Source organism: Vipera berus, assembly GCF_964194415.1.
Source record: "Vipera berus genome assembly, chromosome: Z".
NCBI lineage: Eukaryota > Metazoa > Chordata > Lepidosauria > Squamata > Viperidae > Vipera > Vipera berus.
The window spans coordinates 114,540,083-114,562,796 of NC_138205.1; the positions used below are offsets into that span (position 1 = coordinate 114,540,083).

Below are 22,714 nucleotides of genomic sequence, written 5' to 3' on the forward strand. Positions count from 1 at the left end.
GTCCCACCAGTAACCGTGCTGCTGTTATCATGTTCAACATCAAGTTAGTTTCTTTAACATCACAATCTACAACAATACCCAATAAAAACAAAAAAGAGCACTTCCCCTTTTTATAATTACTTGCCGCTTTTAAGTTTAGTCCTTCTGGGGGTCTTTACTTTTCACCCCTTTTCCATCAGGGGCTCAACATTTATAATCCTCAAGGAGAAGGAAAGAAAATTCTGGTTCACCCAGCCTCAGTGCTTCCCTTCTTGCTGGAGACGACTAGGGCTGCCTTGGCTCACGCGGCAGCCTTTCCTCCACCATTTCAGAGGGGTCTGCAGTCTGTTCTGATCGGTTGCCACCTGATCTGAGCTCTTGAAGTTTCCCTCCTTCTTCGTTGCCCCTCAAGGGCAATTTTCCGACCCTTTAAGGGTCGCCGAGCAAAGAGAAACCAGATTGGAAAGCCAGAGCGCCGGCTTTTCCCAGTTGTCCCATCGGCCACCAAACAGGAAGTCCGATATTAATAGTTTTTATTTCTAATCCATATTTAACTCTTGTTGGAAATCAGAAAATTATAGAATTAGCATTTATTTCATGGCCCATCTCCCATTTTTGATAATTCAAATTTTATGTATGTGGTAGTATTTAACTCAGGTAAGACTGTATTATAAAATTGGCAATTATTTTAGATTTAGTGCATACAAAAATTGCCATGTCTTATCTTTTGTGGCAATGATCAGTTAGTCACTACCTTGTCTAAACATTTTGAATTTGGAAAAAAAAATACCTCAAATCTTCTATAATGAATTTTGAGATTAGTTCATTGCGTATATTTCCTAATACATGTAAATCTAATACATGTTGGATCTGTTTAGTTTGGAAAAATCACAATGCAGAAAGGAATAATAGCTATCCTCAAGTAGCCAAAGTATCATTACAAAAAAAGTGGAGCTAAGTTGTTCAGAGGTTTTCAGAAGACAGCACAAGAAATAATGGGTTGAAATCACAAGGAAGTAGTCTTTATCTGGACATTATAAAAAAATTCTGATAAAGCTATCTATAGTGGAACATACTGCCTTAGTCATCTGTGAGAGATACTGTCATAGTGGACTTCTAAACTGGGCACAGTTTACAACCCCTAAACAGTCTATAATTCCAAATATTGCAGAATAATAAAATCAGTACTTGATTTCTCAAAAATGCAGCAAATTCCTTATTAATTGCAGTATAAAATAATTTTAAAATAATTTTAGTAGGATAGCAGGATTATTTGCTTCTTATCCCAAAACAACTGAACAGTAAGGAAACAGATCTCACATCTTTTCTGATAATATCTTGAACTATTTATATGGATGCCTACAAAGATTACTGCTCATTTTTTGAGAACTCAAGATATGATGTTAATCATTTTGGAAACTGGAGTTTTGAAAACATATCTGTGTTTATCAGAATATGCATTCTGTTGGTAATAGTACATATATAAAATTTGAATATTAAAATTTAATTTAAGAGGCTTTCACGGATGAGGAATAAATGATTGATTTACTATTTATGGCTGTTATACAGATTACTTAGAAATGTATACATCAGGTATGGATTCAGAAAGTATTATATAAATGCATCTAGAATAAAATAGCTAGATAATATTGCATGCAATTATACTTAAGGTAGTTACTGCGGAATATATATTGTTTTAATTTGGTCTGAAATTATTTTTAGCACATAAAATACAAGAACTAAATGATCAAAGAAGACATTTAACTGTAGAACTAGAGGCAACTGTACATGACATAGAAAAAATAGAAAATCGTGCTTCAGAAGAAACCTTAATGAGACGATCTGAGGGTAAGTGGATGCCTATATATTGGCACCTGCACATTTTTTCAGTGGTAGCAGTATGGAATATGTGCCAGATAGTCACTATACCACTTGGTCTTCACATTATCATCTAACAAGCCCGCTCCCTTTTAAAGAGGAGTAGGTATAAAGATCCTCCTTTAAGCCATTACTAGTGGTTGCAAAATATTTTGCAGATAAAATTGCTTATATTGTTGATAGAGCCTAATAAGATAACAAGGACTACATCTTGCAAGGTGACTTGGCATTCTACTTTTTAGGAGTCAGCACAATTCTTGGTAGTATGAGTTTTAGTCAATTTAAGCAAATGTAATTTTTTCTCTCTAACACAAATAATGTGTTGTTGTTGTTAGTTGCGAAGTCGTGTCCGACCCATCGCGACCCTATGGACAACATTCCTCCAGGCTTTCCTGTCCTCTACCATCTTCTGGAGTCCATTTAAGCTCATGCCTACTTCTTCAGTAACTCCATCCAGCCACCTCATTCTCTGTCGTCCCCTTCTTCTATTGCCCTCGATCTTTCCCAGCATTAGGCTCTTCTCCAGTGAGTCCTTCCTTCTCATTAGGTGGCCAAAGTATTTGAGTTTTAGCTTCAGGATCTGGCCTTCTAAAGAGCAGTCAGGGTTGATCTCCTCTAGGACTGACCGGTTTGATCGCCTTGCAGTCCAAGGGACTCGCAGGAGTCTTCTCCAGCACCAGAGTTCAAAGGCCTCAATTCTTTGGCGCTCAGCCTTTCTTATGGTCCAACTTTCACTGCCATACATTGCAACTGTGAAGACCATAGCCTTGACTATACGCACTTTTGTTGACAGGGTGATGTCTCTGCTTTTTAGTGTGCTGTCTAGATTTGCCATGGCTTTCCTCCCGAGGAGCAAGCGTCTTTTAATTTCTTGACTACAGTCCCCATCTGCGGTGATCTTGGAGCCCAGGAAAATCAAATCTGTCACTACCTCCATTTCTTCCCCATCTATTTGCCAGGAATTGAGAGGGCCGGATGCCATGATCTTGGTTTTCTTAATGTTTAGTTTCAACCCAAGTTTTGCACTCTCCTTCTTCACTCTTCAGTTCCTCTTCACTTTCTGCCATTACACAAATAATGTAGACTCCTCTAAACCAGGGCTTTTCAACCGGTGGTACTTTGGCACCTGGCTGGTGATACGCAACCATCCTAGAGAAGTGGTAGCAGAGGGGAGAGGAATGAGCTGAAGTGACGGCAGCATCACAGAAGCCCAAGGGAGAGGAAGCTGGAGCTGCAGGGCTGTCGGGGCTTGGTAGAAGCCCCAGGATTTGCGTGCATGGCTACAAGTTGATTAATGCTTCTGCAGAGCTGTCAGGGCCCAGTGCCGGGCTCCAGTGATTGGCACTTCTGAAAGGGGAGAGAGGAAAGGAAATAAAAAGAGGAGGGAAAGGACCAGTGAGGGGGTGCCCCGCCCCACCCCCTGAGTGCGTGCACAGGAAGAGGAGGCGAATGCCCACCGTCCCTGCTGACCGCTCAGAAAGAAGAGAAGCATAGGAGGTGGTGGTGAGTGTGCAGGGCCCAGCATCCCTGGGGGCCACATTGTGAGTGCTTTGCAGGTTTATTTTTTTAAACTGCCTGATGCTCCAGGCAGGAGGCTTCCCATTTTTACCCTCCCCTGTCCTTGCTTCTGTGCTTGAAGGTCCCTGCATGACTCTCAGCTCACTGCTCCCAGACCCTTGCACATGTTTGTGTGTGTGTTTGTGTGTGTATGTGTATGTGTGTGCATGGGGGGGGTCTCACTCCTTGCAGTCCCACACTGTGACATTGGTGAGGAAAAGAATGGGAGAGATAAGAGAAGCTGTGATGCAGCCTTCCACGGCACTGGGGGCGGGAGCTGAGGGGCTCAGGGCATGTTGCGATTGGCGGCATGTTGAGAAAAAGAAACAATTACCGTATTTTTCGGACCATAAGACGCACCTGACCATAAGACGCATCCAGTTTTTAGAGCCGGAAAACAAGAAAAAAAATATTCTGAACCAAATAGTACTGGTATACTGAAACAGGACTTTTCAACCTTTTCATTCATTGTATCACTTTTAAGACAAGGCAATGTCCAAGTACCACGTCGCCCAGCAAGGTGTCAAAAACTTGACCCCCCCCAAAAAAGGAAAAAAAATGATACAGGTAGTCCTTGACTTACAATGATTCACTTAGTGACTGTTCAAAGTTACAACGGCACTGAATAAAGTGACATGACTATTTTTCACACTTATGACCGTTGCAGCATCCCCAGGGTGATTTACATTCAGATGCTTGGCAATCGATTCATATTTATGATGGTCACATTGTTCCAGGGTCATGTGATCGCCTTTTGCAACCTTCTGACAAGCAAAGTTAGTGGGGAAACCAGATTCACTTAACAATCATGTTACTAATTTAATTTCTCTCTCTCCTTCTCTTTCTCTCTCTCTCCCCCCTCCCTCTTCCTCTTTCTCTCTCTCCCTTTCTCTCCCTCTCCCTCTTTCTCTCCCTGTTTTTCTCTTTCCCTCTATTTCTCCCTTTCTCTCCATTTCCCTCCCTTTCTTTCTCCTTCTCTCTCTCTCCCTCTTTCTCTCCCTCTCTATTTTTCTTTCCCTCTCTTTCTCCCTTTCTCTCTCCTATTTCCCTCCCTCTTTTTTCTCCTTGTCTCTCTCTCCCTCTTTCTCTCTCTCTCCCTTTCTTTCTTTCTCTCCCTCTCTCTTTCCTTCTCCCTCTTTTTTCTCTCCCTTTCTTTTTCCTTCTCTCTCCCTCTTTCCCTCCCTATTTCTTTCTCTTTCTCTCTCCCTCTCTTTCTCTCCCTATTTCTTTCTCCTTCTCTCTCTCCCTCTCTCTCTCTCCCTCTCTCTATTTCTCTCCCTCCCTCTCCCATTGTCCCTTCCTTTTTTTCCTTTCTTCCTTTCCTCCCTCTTTGTCCTTCCCTCTCCTACAGACAGAAGTGGCAAATTAAACTTTTTAGGGGGTCAGAAATATATGACATGAAATGAATATTAGACCTAAATCTGGATAAGTTTGAAATTGTTGAAATTTGTTAAGATTTCCTTTTTAAATCATGAAAACAGTAAAAAAAAAATGTTTATTTTGACAACTGAAAAATGAACTGCTGCTGACATCTAGTGGAGGATGAAAGTATACAATAATAGTTGCTCTAATACAGGAACTGGCAAAGCCCAGGAAAAGATAACTTCTTTTTGGTGACCTTCAATGTCTTAATAATAGAGAACAACTGTGACAAAAAAAGAAAACATTTTGTGCTACCTAAAATTGAGAACTATAAACATTAGGGAAAAAAATGGACCTTTCTGGATTTCAAATACCTATTCAACTGTGACTCTAAAGCTGTCTGAAGAGAAAGGAAAACCCTGATTTTTGACTATCATGGAAAACCAGAGATCTGCAGAAAGAATATACCAAGAAAAAGCAAACACTTTCCAGGCGGAGATGTATGCTGTGTTGCAAGTAATTAAAACAACAATGATCTGAAACCATGAGGAAATTAAAAATAACTTTGAAAATATAAATGAATACATCTCCAATTTAACTTTACAACAAAAAAACTCTCAGAAAATAAAAATAGTGTGAGCAGATAAAACAGACAACTGAATATAAACCAGAGGAAATTGGTTTAAAGATGAACTTAACAATAGAAGGAAGTGTGACTTAATCCAGGTGGAAAAAAACTTACAGGAAATATTGGACATGGAAAAGATAACTTATACTCTATCACAAAATAAGTCTGAGGACAAGAAAAAAGAGTTGACAAAATGGATTACAGAGCTGCCAGGAGAACTATATATTATTCTACATCATCGGATTACCCACTGTTAATATTTGCCCTATGTGGACACTTTTATTATCGTATGGCTCGCCTGCGTTATCTTGGAGCCGATTTGTATGCCCTCAGGGGGGTTTCTCCCTCCTGGGTACGACTGGCCACCTTTTCCTGCATTCCCCTTAATGACGGGCCCAATTGTTGGGACCCCGAGAGGTGGTTGGGCTTAGACAGGGGCCTCGGGTGGAGACGCATTAAGAGGCCCCTGATATATTTTTAGCTGGTTATTTTAAAATGTTAGGGAGGGGGAGGAATAGTAGGGTGGGGAGGGAATTATTAACCGGCACTCAGTCTGGGCCTGTTAGGGGTTCCGGCGGGATGGGGTTGGGAGTGGAGGCTGCTGGTTCTGTGTATGCTGGGGTGGGGTTTCAAATCCCCACGACGATAGGGAATGGCAGCAGGTGGTTGCACGGAGGGCCGCATCAACATCTGGGATCACGCCCCCGCTGTCTTCAAGCGGTGGCGCACTCCGACCCTCTGGTTAGCACCCTTTTGCCCAGGGATAAGGGTGATCAGGTCCCTGAGCTTAGGCTGGTCTATCTTAATGCCAGATCCGTTCTTAACAAGGCTCCCCTCGTTCATGACTTGATTGAGGAGGAATGCGCGGATCTGGCATGCATCACAGAAGGCCCTCCCGCTGGGTGTTACCCGCCGGCAATCTTTTGCCGGCAGTACCCTGAGAAGGGCCTCCCTGTGGGAGCGCACAGGACGACGGGAGCTTGATGCTGGCAGCAGGTGTTCCCTCAAATATCCCGGACCCTCGCCATTTAGGGCTTTATAGGTCATCACCAGCACCTTGAATCTCACCCGGAGGGCAACCGGAAGCCAATGCCCGTAGAGCTCAGGACTGCCCCTGACCTTCGTTCATTCCGCCGGGACGTGAAGACCTGGCTCTTTGAGCTTTCTGGCCAGGACTGAGAATTTTAATTGTAATTTTATTTTAATTGGGTTTTAATTGGAGTTCAATAGGGGTTTTATTTTATTCAAGGACTAAATTTAATTATTTTAATTGCTCTTAGCTTTTGTAATTTGTATTGTTATTTTAAATTCCTTGTGAACCGCCCTGAATCCTACGGGCAAGGGCGGTATATAAGTCCAATAAACATAAACATAAACATAAACTATGAGAACTTGAGAGACAAAAACTGATAAGACAAATTAAGAGAGAAAGAAAGGAAAAGATTTTCAATGAATATGAAGGGGCGAAACCTTCCTATAAAAGCATCTTATCTGATTTGCCTTTTGTACCTACTGTCAGAATCCATTTATATCACATTTCATAATTGTATAGGTAGAACAACGTGCTATTTCTGGGGATTCTGCCATCTCTCTGAGGGGGGGGGAGAGGATGGTTACTAAAGCGATTTTCAAACAACAGGGGATGTTTTACTGGGGAAGGGAGGGGGGACAGACAGGTCTGGATTGTATCTTCATTTACAACTGAAAAGGAAAGCAATAACCATAAAACCAAGGAGAGTTCCTTTTCCCATGGAAGGACCTGACGCCTAGCAACTGACGACAGCCTGACCAAATGGATGAGGGGAGGGGCTGAAATGGGAATGGTTTATATAGGATTGAAATGTAACTTTTGTCAGATTCCGTCTTGTATTCCCACAATCGATTCCATTCTAGTAAACATTTTCCTTTTGGACTAAACTTGCATCCAAGAGTTCTTATTTCCTAAGATGTGGATTGAGGTGGGTCCTGACAGTAGACGGAATCCGCTTTAAGAGTCAACCTGGAAGGGAAAACCTTACCAGGGGACTTTGCAACAAATACAATGTCTGGCGACGAAGCAAGAGAGGAGGGAAGCCCCATGGAGGGGGAGTCTTCCCCCAAATGGAATCCCAGAGACAATGGGAAGCTGAAGCAGCATATTCCCCCGGGGAAGAAGCGGTGGAGCAGTACGACCGAAAACCCCGGTGGTCGATGGGCGTTGGAAGGAAAAGTGAGTGGGAAAAGGCTTCGGGAGAAACAACCCTGAGGCGTAGTAACCACCAACCGGAATGGAGGCAAGAGATGGAGAGTTCCCTGCACGCCAGCGAGGAGGAGCGGATCCTGGAAAAGGCCATTGATCTGATGAAAGCAACCCTGAGTTCACTGAGGGAGGAGAGAGCTGAGAATTGCAACCGAGGCAGCACCTGGGGACGCAACTGGAAAGGTAACGGAGGGGATCCAACACCTGAAACCCCGGGGCCATCCAATGGAACAGGAATTGCTGCCTCAGCAGTACCCCCCCCAGAACCACAGATGGGGACCAGGATGAGGAGCAATACCGGCCACGGCGCAGACAACGCTCCAGCCAGACTCCCGCCCCTGGAAGTCAAATTCAAGGGGGAGCCATCACGATTGGGATTTTTCCTAACCCAAGTCCTCAGCTACATGGAAGAGTACGGACGGGACATCCCCAGTGACAAAACACGCATCCGAATTGTGCAATCTGCCCTGGACGGGACGGTTGCAGACTGGGTGGTGAACTTGCATGACTCCAACGCCCCAGAACTCAACGACTTCAACCGATTCATGTCATCTTTGAGGCGACGGTTCGAGGATCCTTTGGCTGACCATAAGGCCCGGGAGAGAATCAAAACGGTGAGGCAGGGCAGGCGAGCAGTGGCTGATTATACCCAAGAATTTCGAGCCATTGCCAGCAAGCTGAACTGGCCAGAAGACATCCTCCTTAGCCACTTCAAAGACGGTCTGAACTACGACCTGTATGATGCTTGCCTGCCTCGAGGAGACCCACCCCACCTCGACGACTGGTACATCCTGGCGGAGGAAGTGGAAATAGACCTACTGAAGAGACACCGCAGAGGAAAACCATGGGGCCGCCTGCCACCCGAGCAAAGACGCGAGGGGGAAAACCACCAGCCACAGCCAAAAAATCAACAAGTTGCTTCAACTGCGGGAGAGAGGGCCACCGTGCTGCAGAATGTCGTTCAAAAGCCCCCCCACGAAAACCAGAGGCATCATCCTCCAAGAAGCCGGGGAAGCCCCAAGGCAACACAAAAGAATCTTCCATGAAGGGGACAGAGGCTGTAGAGTCCACAATTCCTGCCAGGAACTGGGACTGGACTCCGGCCTGCACCGCAGGGACGGTGGACAACTCGGAAGACAGCTCAGAGGGAGAACCATTGGTAAGTGGACCCCTTCCACCCATACTTAAGACAGTGACTATATTAGCTTCCCCTATGCCTGAAGCAGCCAAAATAAAAGCTCTGATAGACTCTGGGTGCATCCGCTGCCTTATCAGCCCAATGCTGGTGGAGAGATTGAGCATCCCAGTGAGGAGTCTAAAACAACCAATCTCTTTTAGTCAATTAGATGGGACAATAGCAGGGGGAGGACCAGCCACCCTAGCCACTAGCCACCAATCCACCTATCACTGGGGCCCCATGAGGAGGACATAACGTTTATAGTGGCCCCAGGCATGGAATGCCCAATGATCCTAGGACTGGAATGGCTGAAGAAATGGAACCCCGGGATAAACTGGAGGACAGCAGAACTCAATTTCCCAAAGGGGGGGCAGAAGAACTTAGACTCCAAAAGCACCCCCCCCAACCCAGAGGGAGGAGACAGCAGCAGTGGGGAAAGAGAAGGGATTACCAGAGATACCGGAGGAATACAGGGACCTGGCTGAGGTTTTCAGTGAGGAAAGAGCAGATGAGCTTCCCCCCCACCGCCCCACAGACTGCACCATAGAATTCAAACCTGGGGCAAAACTCCCAAAACCCAGGATGTATGCCATGAGCCCAAGGGAAATGGCAGAAATGGAGAGATTCATAAAGAAAAACTTAGAAAGAGGATTTATTGAGCCTGCCAAACCCAAAGTGGCCGCCCCGGTTCTGTTCAGGGAGAAGAAGGATGGGTCCTTTCGTTTGGTTGTGGACTATAGAAATTTGAACACAATTAGTGAATGTAATCTGTACCCCCTTCCCCTAATGAAGGATATGTTATCCCACCTATCGAAAGGAAAGATTTTTACCAAACTAGACCTGAGGGAAGCATACTACCGTATTAGGATTAAGGAAGGAGACGAATGGAAGACTGCATTCAACTGCCCAATGGGGTGCTATCAATTCAAAGTATTGCCATTCGGACTGCAAGGGGCCCCCGCAGTCTTTATGCAATTAATTAATGACGTGCTGAGATAGCACCTATATAAGGGGGTCCTGGTTTACCTCGATGACATCCTTATCTTCACAGAAACCAAAGAGGAACATATCAAACTAGTCAGAGCAGTCCTGAAGAAGTTGCGAGCTGCCCACTTATATGCTAAATTATCGAAGTGTGAATTCCATCAGGAAAAAATCGACTACCTGGGATATCGCATATCTCCAGAGGGCATCGAAATGGACCCTGAGAAGGTCAGGGCAGTACTAGAGTGGGCACCCCCCCCCCCCGCACACGGAAGCAATTGCAAAGTTTCCTGGGGTTTGCAAACTTCTACCACCAATTCATCCCCGCATTTGGCCAAATATCCATGCCCCTCACAAATTTGTTGAAAACGAAGGGGGGGTCACCCGTGAAACCCAGCCAGCCTCTGAAATGGTCAATGGAATGTCAAGCAGCATTTGAGAGGCTAAAGAGACTTTTTTCTGCTGAACCTGTCCTAAAACACCCAGATCCCGACAAACCTTTTGTAATACAGGCAGATGCGAGTGATGTAGCGGTAGGAGCCGTACTATTACAAAAAAATGATGGGGGGACATTGCAACCATGCGCATACACATCCAGAAAACTCACAGAAACAAAACAACGCTGGCCAATATGGGAAAAAGAGGCATTCTCGTTGAGGTGGGCATTACTAACATGGCGCCAATTTTTAGAAGGAAATAAAATACCTTTCCAGGTCTGGACAGACCACAAAAATTTGGAAGCACTAAAAACGCCCAGGAAGCTCACTCCTAAGCAAGCCCGCTGGTCCCAACATTTTCACTGATTCAATTTCACTCTCAAACACTTACCGGGGGGAAAGAACTTCCTGGCAGATGCATTATCCCGCATGCCCCAATATAACAGCACAAGAGTTACTGACTTTAAACCACTTGTACCGGAACAACAACTCGCAGCACCAGTCACCACCAGGGCACAAGAAAAAATGAAGCCGAAGGTAGATAGCCAAATTGGAATAGAATTCAGGAAATCTTTGGAAAGTGATGAATGGTTCCAGAAAAATAAACATGTGTGCACAATTAAAGATGGACTGCCGTGGGTGGGGGAGAAGCTATATATACCTGCCACACAGAGAATCAATTTCATGCAACTGTGCCATGATACAAAATCAGCAGGACACTTTGGCTTTGTAAAAACCTTACACTTAACTAAAAGGCAATTTTGGTGGCCATCTATGAAAAAGGACATAGAAAGCTATGTGGGTAGCTGTCAAATTTGCGCGATGGCCAAAAGACTGCAAGGGAAACGGCCAGGTCTGTTACAACCGGTGGCAAACCCCTCAGCCCCATGGAAAGAAATAGCCATGGATTTTATCGTAGAACTGCCAGAAAGTAATGGAAACACCGTAGTCTGGACTGTCACAGATCTGTTCTCTAAGCAAGTACATTTCATACCTTGCCAAAAAATCCCGACTGCAAAAGCATTAGCAAAACTTTTTGTACAGCATATTTACAGATTGCACGGGGTACCACAACGCATCATATCTGACAGAGGGGTGCAATTTACGTCGGCATTTTGGAAAGAATTTTTATCCCTCTTAGGAACCACCCAAGGACTGTCATCTAGTCACCATCCTCAGACAGACGGAGCTTCTGAAAGACTTAATAATATACTTGAACAATATCTGAGATGCTATATTAATTTTCAGCAGTCCGACTGGACGGACCTACTGCCTTTTGCAGAAGTAGCATATAATAATGCAGTCCACTCAAGCACAGGTTACACTCCTTTTCAAGTAGCTACAGGCCAGAGTTTCAACCCAATACCAGAACTAACCCCAAAAGAACCGGTTATCCCTGATCTGAAGGAATGGATTGCTCAATTACAAAATACATGGCCAATCGTTAGGAAAGCGTTGGAAGATGCCAGAAAAGCATACAAGACACAGGCAGACAAAAAAAGAACCGATCCCACACCATTTAGGGTAGGAGAGATGGTATATTTATCCACAAAATACCTGAAATCACTCCAACCCTGTAAAAAACTAGGACCAAAATATATTGGACCCTTTCCAATTAAAAGAATCATAAACCCAGTAACAGTTGAATTAGAACTACCCAAAAATCTTAGACGAATACACCCAACCTTCCACTGCAGTCTATTAAAGAGAGAACAACAATCACCACTACGAGAAAAAATCCCACCACCACCACCCCCCATCATGGTGGAAGGAGAACAACATTTTGAAGTGAAAGAAATCTTAGATTCCAGAAAACACCATGGAACGATACAATATTTAGTGGCATGGAAACACCTCCCCTCCTCAGAAAATGAGTGGGTTAACAAACTCCATGTTAAAGCACCTAAGTTGCTTAAGAGGTTTCATACAGAATATCCAAACAAACCAGGCTAACATTTATATGTTTTCTTTCCCCACAGATGGACTCATCTTTTTTCTGAAAGGAGAGCCGAATGTCAGAATCCATTTATATCACATTTCATAATTGTATAGGTAGAACAACGTGCTATTTCTGGGGATTCTGCCATCTCTCCGAGGGGGGGGGAGAGGATGGTTACTAAAGCGATTTTCAAACAACAGGGGATGTTTTACTGGGGAAGGGAGGGGGGACAGACAGGTCTGGATTGTATCTTCATTTACAACTGAAAAGGAAAGCAATAACCATAAAACCAAGGAGAGTTCCTTTTCCCATGGAAGGACCTGACACCTAGCAACTGACGACAGCCTGACCAAATGGATGAGGGGAGGGGCTGAAATGGGAATGGTTTATATAGGATTGAAATGTAACTTTTGTCAGATTCCGTCTTGTATTCCCACAATCGATTCCATTCTAGTAAACATTTTCCTTTTGGACTAAACTTGCATCCAAGAGTTCTTATTTCCTAAGATGTGGGTTGAGGTGGGTCCTGACACCTACAACAATATCCATAAGACTATTGGAAGACTCTTTGATTCAGTGGAAGAGAAAAGAAGAGAAAAAAATGTACATTAGTCTAAGAGGGATATGTATTTTAAGTAGTATACTAATTTCTTTTTCTCTTTTTTGTGTTTTTTTTTTAAATATGAGAAACGTAAAAGTGTTGAGATGGCCTATATGAGGGAAAAGATTTAAATACTTAAGTGTAATTAATTCTGAGGATGTTTTGAATATTGTGGGGAAAACAAATTTAAATAAGAATTTTCTAAACAGGATTTATGACAAGGCAATCAAGATGATCAGTTAGAAAAGAAGCTTTATATTGAGGTGGTTACTATTTGCAGAAATATTAGAAAAATGTCTATATTTAATTATTATTTATCCAAACAATAAGAATTGTATTAATTCAAGGTTGGCAAAGAAAATATTAGAAGAAGAGAAAATCAAGCAAAGCTATTATGTGGACTGTATAAATATAGAAACTAGTTGTTATTAATGGTTTTTTAAATATAAACCTAGACAACATGCTGTTTACCAAATATTAAGGTGATTATGTTAAAAAAAATTAAAACATATTTTAAAAAAGAAATTAAAACGTACTTTTTTCCTTTTTATTATTTATAACATTTTATTAGATTATGGAATAAAATACAAAAATAGAAAAGCAAATAGTAGGACACAGTGGGGAGGAATAAGGGGAAAAATGAGGGGAAGAAGGGGAAAAGAAAAGAAAAGGCATTGACTTCCAACTTCCTCTGTTGCAATACATTGAAGCCTTAACATCGTACCTCAACTTTTCCATGATAGTATAAAAATTAGCCATTTCTATAACAAATGAATCTAATCAGTAAAATGCAAAATCCCACCCCTTTTTTCAGTCATCAAGTATTTCACACCTTGCTAAGCACTGGTGATACTCGAATATTGTCATGTCCTATAAGTGGTACAATCTATGAAAAGTTTGAAAAGCCCTGCTCTAAACAAGATGTATTGAAATGAAATGGATAGAATTACAAGAATTTTAAGCAGTACCCCACCAGATGGATCTGTAGTTGGCTGGCAAACTGTACTCAACGAGTAGTCCTCAATGGCACTACATCCACATAGAGAAAAGTAAGCAGTAGGTTACCACAAGGTTCTGTCCTAGGCCCAGTACCCAGTACATCAATGAATTAGATAAGGGAATTGAAGGGGAACTCATCAAATTTGTAGATGACACCAAACTGACAGGAGTAGCCAACACCCCAGAAGACAAACTCAGGATCCAAAAAGATCTTGACAAACTTGAACAATGGGCTCTATCCAACAAAATGAGTTTCAATGTGAAGAAAAGCAAAGTTTTACATTTAGGCAGGAAAAATCAAAGGTACAAGTACAGATTCGGTGAGACCTGGCTTAAAAACAGTAACTCTGAGAGGAAACTTGGAGTCCTTAACCATGACCAGCAGTGTGCAGCAAGAGCCAAAAAAGCTAACACAATCCTGGGTTGTATAAACAGAGGCATAGAATCAAGATCACACTAGGCATTAGTACCACTTTATGAAACCCTAGTAAGACCACACCTGGAATACTGCAGCCAATTTTGGTCACCATATCACAAAAAAGATGTTGAGAGTTTGGAAAAAAAAATCAGAGAAGAGCAGCTAAATGATCAAAGGCTTGGAGACTAAAACGTACGAGGAACGGCTGCAGGACTTGGGTTAGATAGTCTAAAGAAAAGAAGAAATAGGGGAGACATGATGGCAGTATTCCAGTATTTGAAGGGCTGCCACCAAGAAGAGAGGGTCACATTCACCAAACCACAAGAGTGCAGGATGAGAAACAATGGTTGGAAACTGACCAAAGAGAGAAGCAACCTGGAATTAAGGAGAAACTTAACAGTGAGGACAATTAAGCAGTGGAACAGCTTGCCTTCAGAAATCGTGGGCGTTCCATCACTGGAGATTTTTAAAAAGAGGCTAGACAGTCACTTGTCTGAGATGGTATAGGTTCTCCTGCGTGAGAAGGGAGCTGGACTAGGTGGCCTCCAAGGCCCCTTCCAGCTCTATTCTATTCAAAATATTTCTTAAACTGGTGGGGCGATGCCTTTCATTACTTCTCTTATCAGGGTTTAATATATCAAAAAATAACTCTTGTAGTTGCAGAGAATTGACGTGTAGCTATTGCAAATAAAATTGTTGTAGAAGCCAAAATTTATGAACATTGCTTGAAACTTCCCAGGATTAATATAAGATTAGTCTTTCAAGTGAATAAAATATTCCAATCTGCCCCTTTTGTATCTTATTCTCTTCCCCAATAGAGATAGCTGACTTTTACCTGTTTTTTTACATTCATTTGGAATTGGGTGATATTTCCTCTCAGATACGACTAGTTGGGAGGGTGGATCTCCTGGACTCCTTCTTGAGCAGAAGATGGAGGCATCTGCTTGGAGAGCTTTGACCCAGTTTTGATTGGTATGCCACTTGGAGCTCTGTGAGATTGGAAAGTCCTAATTGCAAGATTCATGCTGTTATTACCACATGATTGGAATACTATAATACCATCTATGCAGGGATACTTTTGAAGAGGATCCAAGCTGCATTTGGTCTAGAATTTGATAACCTAGCTGTTGATAGAAGCAGACCACTTCAGCAGTGTAACTTGTGGGCTGAATTCACTCCTTTATTTACCAATAACTTTCCTGACCCAGGTCCTTATAGATCTCTATAGGGTTCAGTTTTACTTATCTTTAATGTTATTTCTCTGGGCTAAATTTAGCCTATAGTGTAAGATCCTCTGTGGAGAGGATGCTTTGAGTCCCGACATACAAGAATTTAATGTATGTGTACTTAGACATCAATATTGTGAAACAGCTTACCTACTAAATTTTGATTGGCTTCCTTGTTATGGAATTTTTGGAAGATTTTGAAAAAAGTTTTATTATTACAAAAAACATCTGGATGCTAGTGCAAATTTACTTTGTTTGTTTTTTAATCTTTTTAATCTTTTTTTCTTTTTAGTTGCATGGATTTTTTTAAAAAATGTTTTTGCTGTGAAGGTTGGTGGTTCAGTGGAAGCATCTTTGGGACAATCATAACCTGGAATCTTTATAGATGTTATAGAGCTGTAGTGGCAAACCTATGGCATGCGTGCCACAGGTGGCACACAGAGCCCTCTATGGGCACGCACGCCTTTGCCCCAGTCTTAGGCCTTCAGCTGGGTTTTATAAAACCTTTTTGCTTTAGGCCTCTGCAGCTATGGGCAAAAAAAAAGGTTCAATCAATCAATCAATTTCAACTTCTCGTGGGGAAAAAAAGATCTCGCAAAGTTGGAATTGATTGATCGAACTTTTTAGTCCCACCCAGTCTGCTGTTACCACCGCAGGTCCACTCATCCAATGGGCCATGCCCACCCAGTGGGCCACACCCACTCGGCACCCAACGATACATGTGTTAGTTTTGGGTTGCAGTTTGGGCACTTGGTCTCTAAAAGGTTCGCCATCACTGTTATAGAGGAAGGCATTTTGAAATTGTTTTCATTTTTTTTATTTCTTGTAATCAGCCTTGATTTGACCAGATACTAATAAATAGGCATAATAAAATATGTGAAAAATCAAGTTTTTAATTGCAAATTTTGAATATAAATATATGAAACAATTTTCCAAAAATAATTGTAAAGCATTATTTTTTGTAGAAATAAAATTGCATAAATTACATGCATGGAAGAAGCTTTTATTGGAATATTTGGAATCAAATCTGGAACTACAAGAAGAAGCCCAGACTATGGAACCAGATAATACCACTGGTATATATTTTTATATATATATATATATATATATGATAATTCTTGTTTTATTTATAATTAAAATATGAGGTCATTCTTCTTGAAATCTGTTTGGTTCTGTTGATATTATTTGGCAATCTGTAAACTGAACAAAATTGTTGTAGTTAACTTCTTCAAGTTATCATGTACTGTATATAAAATTCTTGTTCTCTACGCAGAGAAAATATCAAATTGCATGTTATTTAATATAATCTTGTTGAGTATTTCTTTTAAAATTCCCTAGCTTGTTATCAGTTCAGTTTAATATAATTAAAACTTACTTAAAACTTACTTAAAACTTACTTAAAACTTTCCTTGTGTTTCATCTTTCAGTTAATCAATACATGAATTATCTGCAGTTATAATTATTTTTATCATCTTAGATCACAGAGCATCTGTTACTTTTCTATAATTAATTCTATAATTCATTAAAATAGAGATAGATTAATGAAGCCCTCTCAATCAATAGAAATGAGATGAAGAGAAGAAACATTTAATTCTCACTTCATCAAATATCAGAATAAAACCTTAAGAAAGCTTGCACCTAAAAAGGGAAAGAACTCTTCTAATTTTTGGTGTTTCTTGCATTGAAAGATAGGATTACTCGAAATGGTTTAGCAAATCCTAGAACTAATAGAAAGGAGTCCTTTTTTGTTACCTTTGGTAAGTGGCAGCTTGGAACAGCAAAAATTTGAGAGGTTTTCTGCATTGTGTTCCTCTATATGTAGACATTCCCATCAAAATATTTAGTAACAGGGTTGATAGTACTTTAGAGCTATCTAGCTTAAGAGAGCATTATCTTGAAGTAGCATTCATATGCCAATACTATTCCACACTTCATGCTGCTGGCCAGGAAAAAGTGTTGGCAATATTGTTTGCTTACCTTCTAGACCAGGGGTGTCAAACTCCTGCCTGTGGGCCGGATGCATCATAGTGAAACCACACCCACCCACCAGTAATGGCAAAAAAGTCACGATATGTCACGACATGTCACGTGACCTTGCAAGTTTGACATCCCTGTTCTAGACTGTTTGAAAGGATCGCTGAAATAGGAGCTTTTGTTTGGGGGTGGATAGGGAAGTGAAGTCATTAGCAATTATAGGATTGGTGAAAAAAATGATGAATCAGAACCAAGGAATCTCTCTCCTCTTGAAATTTCCACACCCTTAGTAATTCTTTAGCTTTCCATAAAACTGTTTCTCATTCATTAAAACGATTCAGATGAAATCTTGTAAGTTTGCCTATTGAGGATATATATTTGCTTTCTCTTAGTCCCCATAAAATGTCAATTGACTAAAATGTCATATTTCATTAAGAACGCCAGTTGATTTGCTGCCTAATTAGTCCTGATTGTTAATTAGGTCTGGAGAATGCTCTGTATGTTCTGAATTCCCAGGTTTGGTGGTATTTTTTTTAAAGAAACATAGCATTCCAGAGAGAACCTCCTTGTTTCTTATGCTATATCATGAAAAGTCTGTATGTTTCTTACAATGTTTTCCCTGCTGAAATACACCTATTTTCAGTTTCTGCTATGATGTAGCGTGTTTTTGTAACTGTTAGAATTATGGTACTATTCTACTGCATCGTCTGCAGCCCTTTTTATGAGGATTATCTATGCAAGATCTTTTGAGTCATTTATTCTTAGCCCTTGACCACCCTATGCTATTAACACCTGGATTTTTAATCCTGAAAGGATGCATTTTGCAGAGCCTGCTACTAGATAGGCACAACTGTATTCTGAATTGCTGGAAATAATTTAATATTAAGTGGAATTATGCTTCTGCTCATTTGTTATATCAAAGTAAGAAAAACATGAAGCTAAGTTAAATGTAGTAATTTATCAGAATTTATCAGAAATTTTAAGTGGCTGCTTTTAACCTTATACATCAAAGACAACATGGTTCAATCTTAATAGATTTTTGTGCTTAAAAAGACAGCCAGAGAAAACAACAGAAAACATAAACAGGAGACAACATGACCTGCAGCCCCTATACTGTGTAACATTCATTGTTAGAGGTAGAACAAATGAAATGACTGTCCTATATATACCTGTTTAAAAAAGCCCATTGTGTTCAATATTGCTTACATCCATATAGGTGGGCATAAACGTTCATCTGGGTCCAATTCTATAAAATGATTAATGCAGTTACTTCATAAAGATATATCTTCCTTTGAAGGTTCAAAATTTATAAATTAAAGATTGTCCTAGCATCTCTTGCAAGTATACTTTTATCAAATGCCTTACATTTTTTACCTAGAAAAAAGGATAGAGGAATTAAATGAGCAAAGAAAGGTTTTAACTGAAAACCTGGAAGCAGTTGTGGAAGATATAGATGATATGAAAAATTACATTTCAGAAACAGGAGGAATTATCAAATACATTGGTGAGTAAGAAAAGAAATACCCTTAAAAGAAATACGCTTAAATCCATGGGCATCCTTTGGGACAAATGACACAACTTGTATCATGACATAAGCTTCATACTTTTTGTATATGTATCTTCATGTGTGTGTGTGTATGTGTATGTATGTATATGTTTGTGTGTATGTGTGTGTGTGTGTATGTGTACACACACACACACACACACACACAAGGCAGCTGTATTAACCTTAGCTATTCTAGTCTACCATTTAACTCTTTTAACTCTTTGTCAGCAAAAAAGAAATTCAAATTTGTAGTGTTCACAGTAGCGACTTGAGCCCTGCTTAACGCTCCTATGTTGGAGCTGCAAGGCAAAAGTGATCTGGACCGGTCTGACCAGAAAAAAACTTACTCTGTGTGTGTGTGTGTATGTGTGTGTGTGTGTGTATGCATGCAGAATGCTTGCGCTGCATTCACAGAGCACCCTTATTGTATCAAAATCAAGATTGCACCAACACACAACCACTCTGCACAGGGAAGAAGAGCAACAACCATTTAGGACCTCAGGTATGAGAACACGGGCAATGACTAGAGCTATAGCTACAACACATGGAACTATCAGCAATTCACTTTTGACAACAGATACCCAGAGACAACTACATCCCCCAAAAACGGATGCGTGACAACTCAAAGAAATACGGCTGACCTCAACAAACAGATCGGTGACGCGCTCCATGAGCTGAGTGCAGGCACCAACAGTATATACGCAATCTCCCTACCCCAGCATTTCCATCCTGACGATGTTGGCAGTTAGCCAACGAAAGCTTGATCTTTTAGCAATAAAAATGTTTTAGTTTTTCTTATTCCATCCCAGTGTTCGTTTAGTTTGTGTGTGTGTGTGTGTGTGTGTGTATGTATGTATGTGTGTATGCGTGTATATATACACACACACACGTATGTATGTATGTACATATGTATATACAGCATTAACCTTGAGAACTCTCAGGCTTCCTCCTTCTGTTATATATTCAAAATGGACAGTATTTAATATTTTATTATGTATATGTAGGGGTATGGGTCTATACATATGTTGTATATAGTATGTTTTAGGTGTGTGTCATGTATGTGTTTTAAGTGTGTGTTGTGTATATGTTTGAGAGTGGGCAACTAAATTTCATTTTTGATGTGTGCCATTGTGCCCACAGTAAAAAATGACAATAGACTTCCAGTTCCTGTTTTTCAGTGGAGCAGTTGGAAGATTTGGAATGCCGAATCCTTCGGCTGAAATTTCTTTTTGTTGGGGACCCTAAGGGGCCAGAACCCACCCTGAAGGGGTGGAATGAAGGAAGGAAATCCTAGGGACTTAGGAGAGACGGCGGTCTCTCTGAACAGTCCAGGAGAATCCTCCCAGAAACCCAACAGAAGAAAAGGCTGGTTAACTTCATGTCCAGCCATAGCTGAAAACAAAGGGAAGTCATAAGCTTTTAAACTAAGCGGATCTCAAACAGCATGCTTGAATCTGGGTAAGAATATTGATTTTCTCTATCCTACCTATTTTCCTGAAGAAGAAAGTCCCCAAAATAAGAGATCTCCGAAGAAGGAAAGGGGGAGGGGGACTCTGCTCCCTCCCTTTTGGTTAGCGGTGAAACTTACCCTTTAGAAAAAGAAAAAAGACTGGAAAGACCTGAAAAATGAGCAACTGCTGACATCTGCTGGTGGATGAGGATTTTTTTTCTGACCCTCAAAGTTTTTAGAAAATGCAGCTGTGTAAACAAAGTGAGAATAACAAATCTGGAGCAATGAATACTTCACAAAAGGAAACATGATAAGCGACAACAATTTCAAAGGACAATGATTTTAAATTACATAGAAATCCAGAATAACTTTGAGAGCATGAATCAAGTTATTTCCAATTTAATTTCACTCCAAGAAATTTCCCAGAAAAATACAGTAGAGATGACTGAACAAAATTCTGGGTATAGAGACCTAAAGATGGAACTGTATAAAATGATCACTTCACAAAAGGAAACATATGATAAGCGGCAAAAATTTCAAAGGACAATGATTTTAAACTACAAGGAAATGCAGAACAACCTTGAGGGCATGAATCAACTTATTTTCAACTTAATTTCACTCCAAGAAATTTTTCAGGAAAATACAGTAGAGCTCGACTGGCAGCTGGTTCCATAAGGCCGGAGCGCCGACAGAGAAGGCCCTCCCCCTGGGGGCCGCCAGCCGACATTCTCTGACCGGAGGCACCCTGAGGAGGCCCTCTCTGTGGGAACGCACAGGGCGGAGGGAAGTTGACGCCGGCAGCAGGTGGTCCCCAAGGTACTCCGGACCCATACCATGTAGGGACTTAAAGACCATAACTAGAACCTTGAACCTCACCCGGAAGACAACTGGTAACCAATGTAGCTCACGGAGCAAAGGTGTAACATGGGAGTACCGGGAAACTCCCAAGACAACTCTCGCGGCCGCATTCTGTACCAGTTGGAGCCTCCGAGTGGTCTTCAAGGGAAGCCCCATGTAAAGAGCATTGCAGTAGTCCAGACGAGAGGTCACGAGCGCATGAGTGACCGTACACAGGGCATCCCGGTCTAGATAGGGCCGCAACTGGCGCACCAGGCGAACCTGGGCGAAAGCTCCCCTAGTCACGGCCACTATATGGTCTTCCAGAGTAAGCCGTGAATCTAGGAGGACTCCCAAGTTGCGAGCCCTATCTATCTATATTGATTAAGAAAGGCAACGGCCAGAGAAAAAAGACTAAAATGGAAATTCAGGGGAAAAAAAGATGGAACTTTTTAGAAAGAATACTTAAAAAAGAAACATTTGTTTGAATATGGCTAAAAAAATGGAAAAACTTTGAAATATACTACTCTTAGAGGGATGAATTTTTCCCCTTAACTAATATAATATGTTTTTTTCCTTCTGAAAAAAGTTGAAATGATTTAAACAAAAGCAAATGTTTTAGTTATTTAAATGTGATGATAAGAAAAGCATAAAAAATGTGTTTTGAATGAGAGTTAAAGGATTAGATGATTAGAACTATTTAATGGAATGCTTAAAGTTTAAATAGATTAAATACATTCTTAGCTATGGTCAAAAAGAATAAGAAATTGAGGGAATAAATATATATTAAATTAGGAGGGATACATATTTAAAGTTATATGTTATTTTTTGTATCTTAGTGCTCTTGTCTCTTTTTTTGTTTCCCTTTTCTTTCTTTTTATTCTTTTTTGTCTCTCTCTTTTCTTTTTTCTTTCTACTTTTTCACTTATTGATTAAGAAATATAAAAGCATATGGAAAAAACAGAATTAAATCCACCAATGTAAATATAGTTAAATGTTGAAAAGATTGCCACTTGTAAGAATATTTAGAATTTGGGGGAAGAAATAAACTGAAATAAACACGGTAACAGGATTTATGATAAGGCAACTAAAATGACAAATAGGATTATTGAAACTATATACTTAACTGTTGTTAATTAAAATAATGAGAATTGTCTTAATCTAATGTTTGGCAAAGAAAGATACTTTGGGGAAAGGGGAAATCAAATGAAATTAACATATGGAATATAGATTATAGAAACTAATTGTTAAGGACTGTTTTATAAATGTTACCCAGACAACATACTGTTTACAAATTACTGAATGACTTATGTTAAAAGATTCTAATAAAATATTGATAAAAATGACAATAAAGATTCTTATCTTAATTTTATCTTATCTCGCCACGCCACACCACACCACACCATACCATACCATACCTTATTTATAAATAAATAAATAAATAAATAAATAAATAAATAAATAAATAAATAAATAAATAAAT

General features: G+C 40.6%; 1 protein-coding gene across 1 annotated transcript in view; it reads left to right on the forward strand.

Annotated features, from left to right (window-relative positions):
• CCDC7 (coiled-coil domain containing 7) overlaps window positions 1–22,714 on the forward strand; it is a 317,972-nt gene that overhangs the window by 212,405 nt on the left and 82,853 nt on the right. The window contains 3 exon segments of the mRNA XM_081343017.1: window positions 1,702–1,827; window positions 16,390–16,500; window positions 18,777–18,902. Of these exon segments, the coding sequence (XP_081199143.1) occupies window positions 1,702–1,827; window positions 16,390–16,500; window positions 18,777–18,902 (363 nt within the window).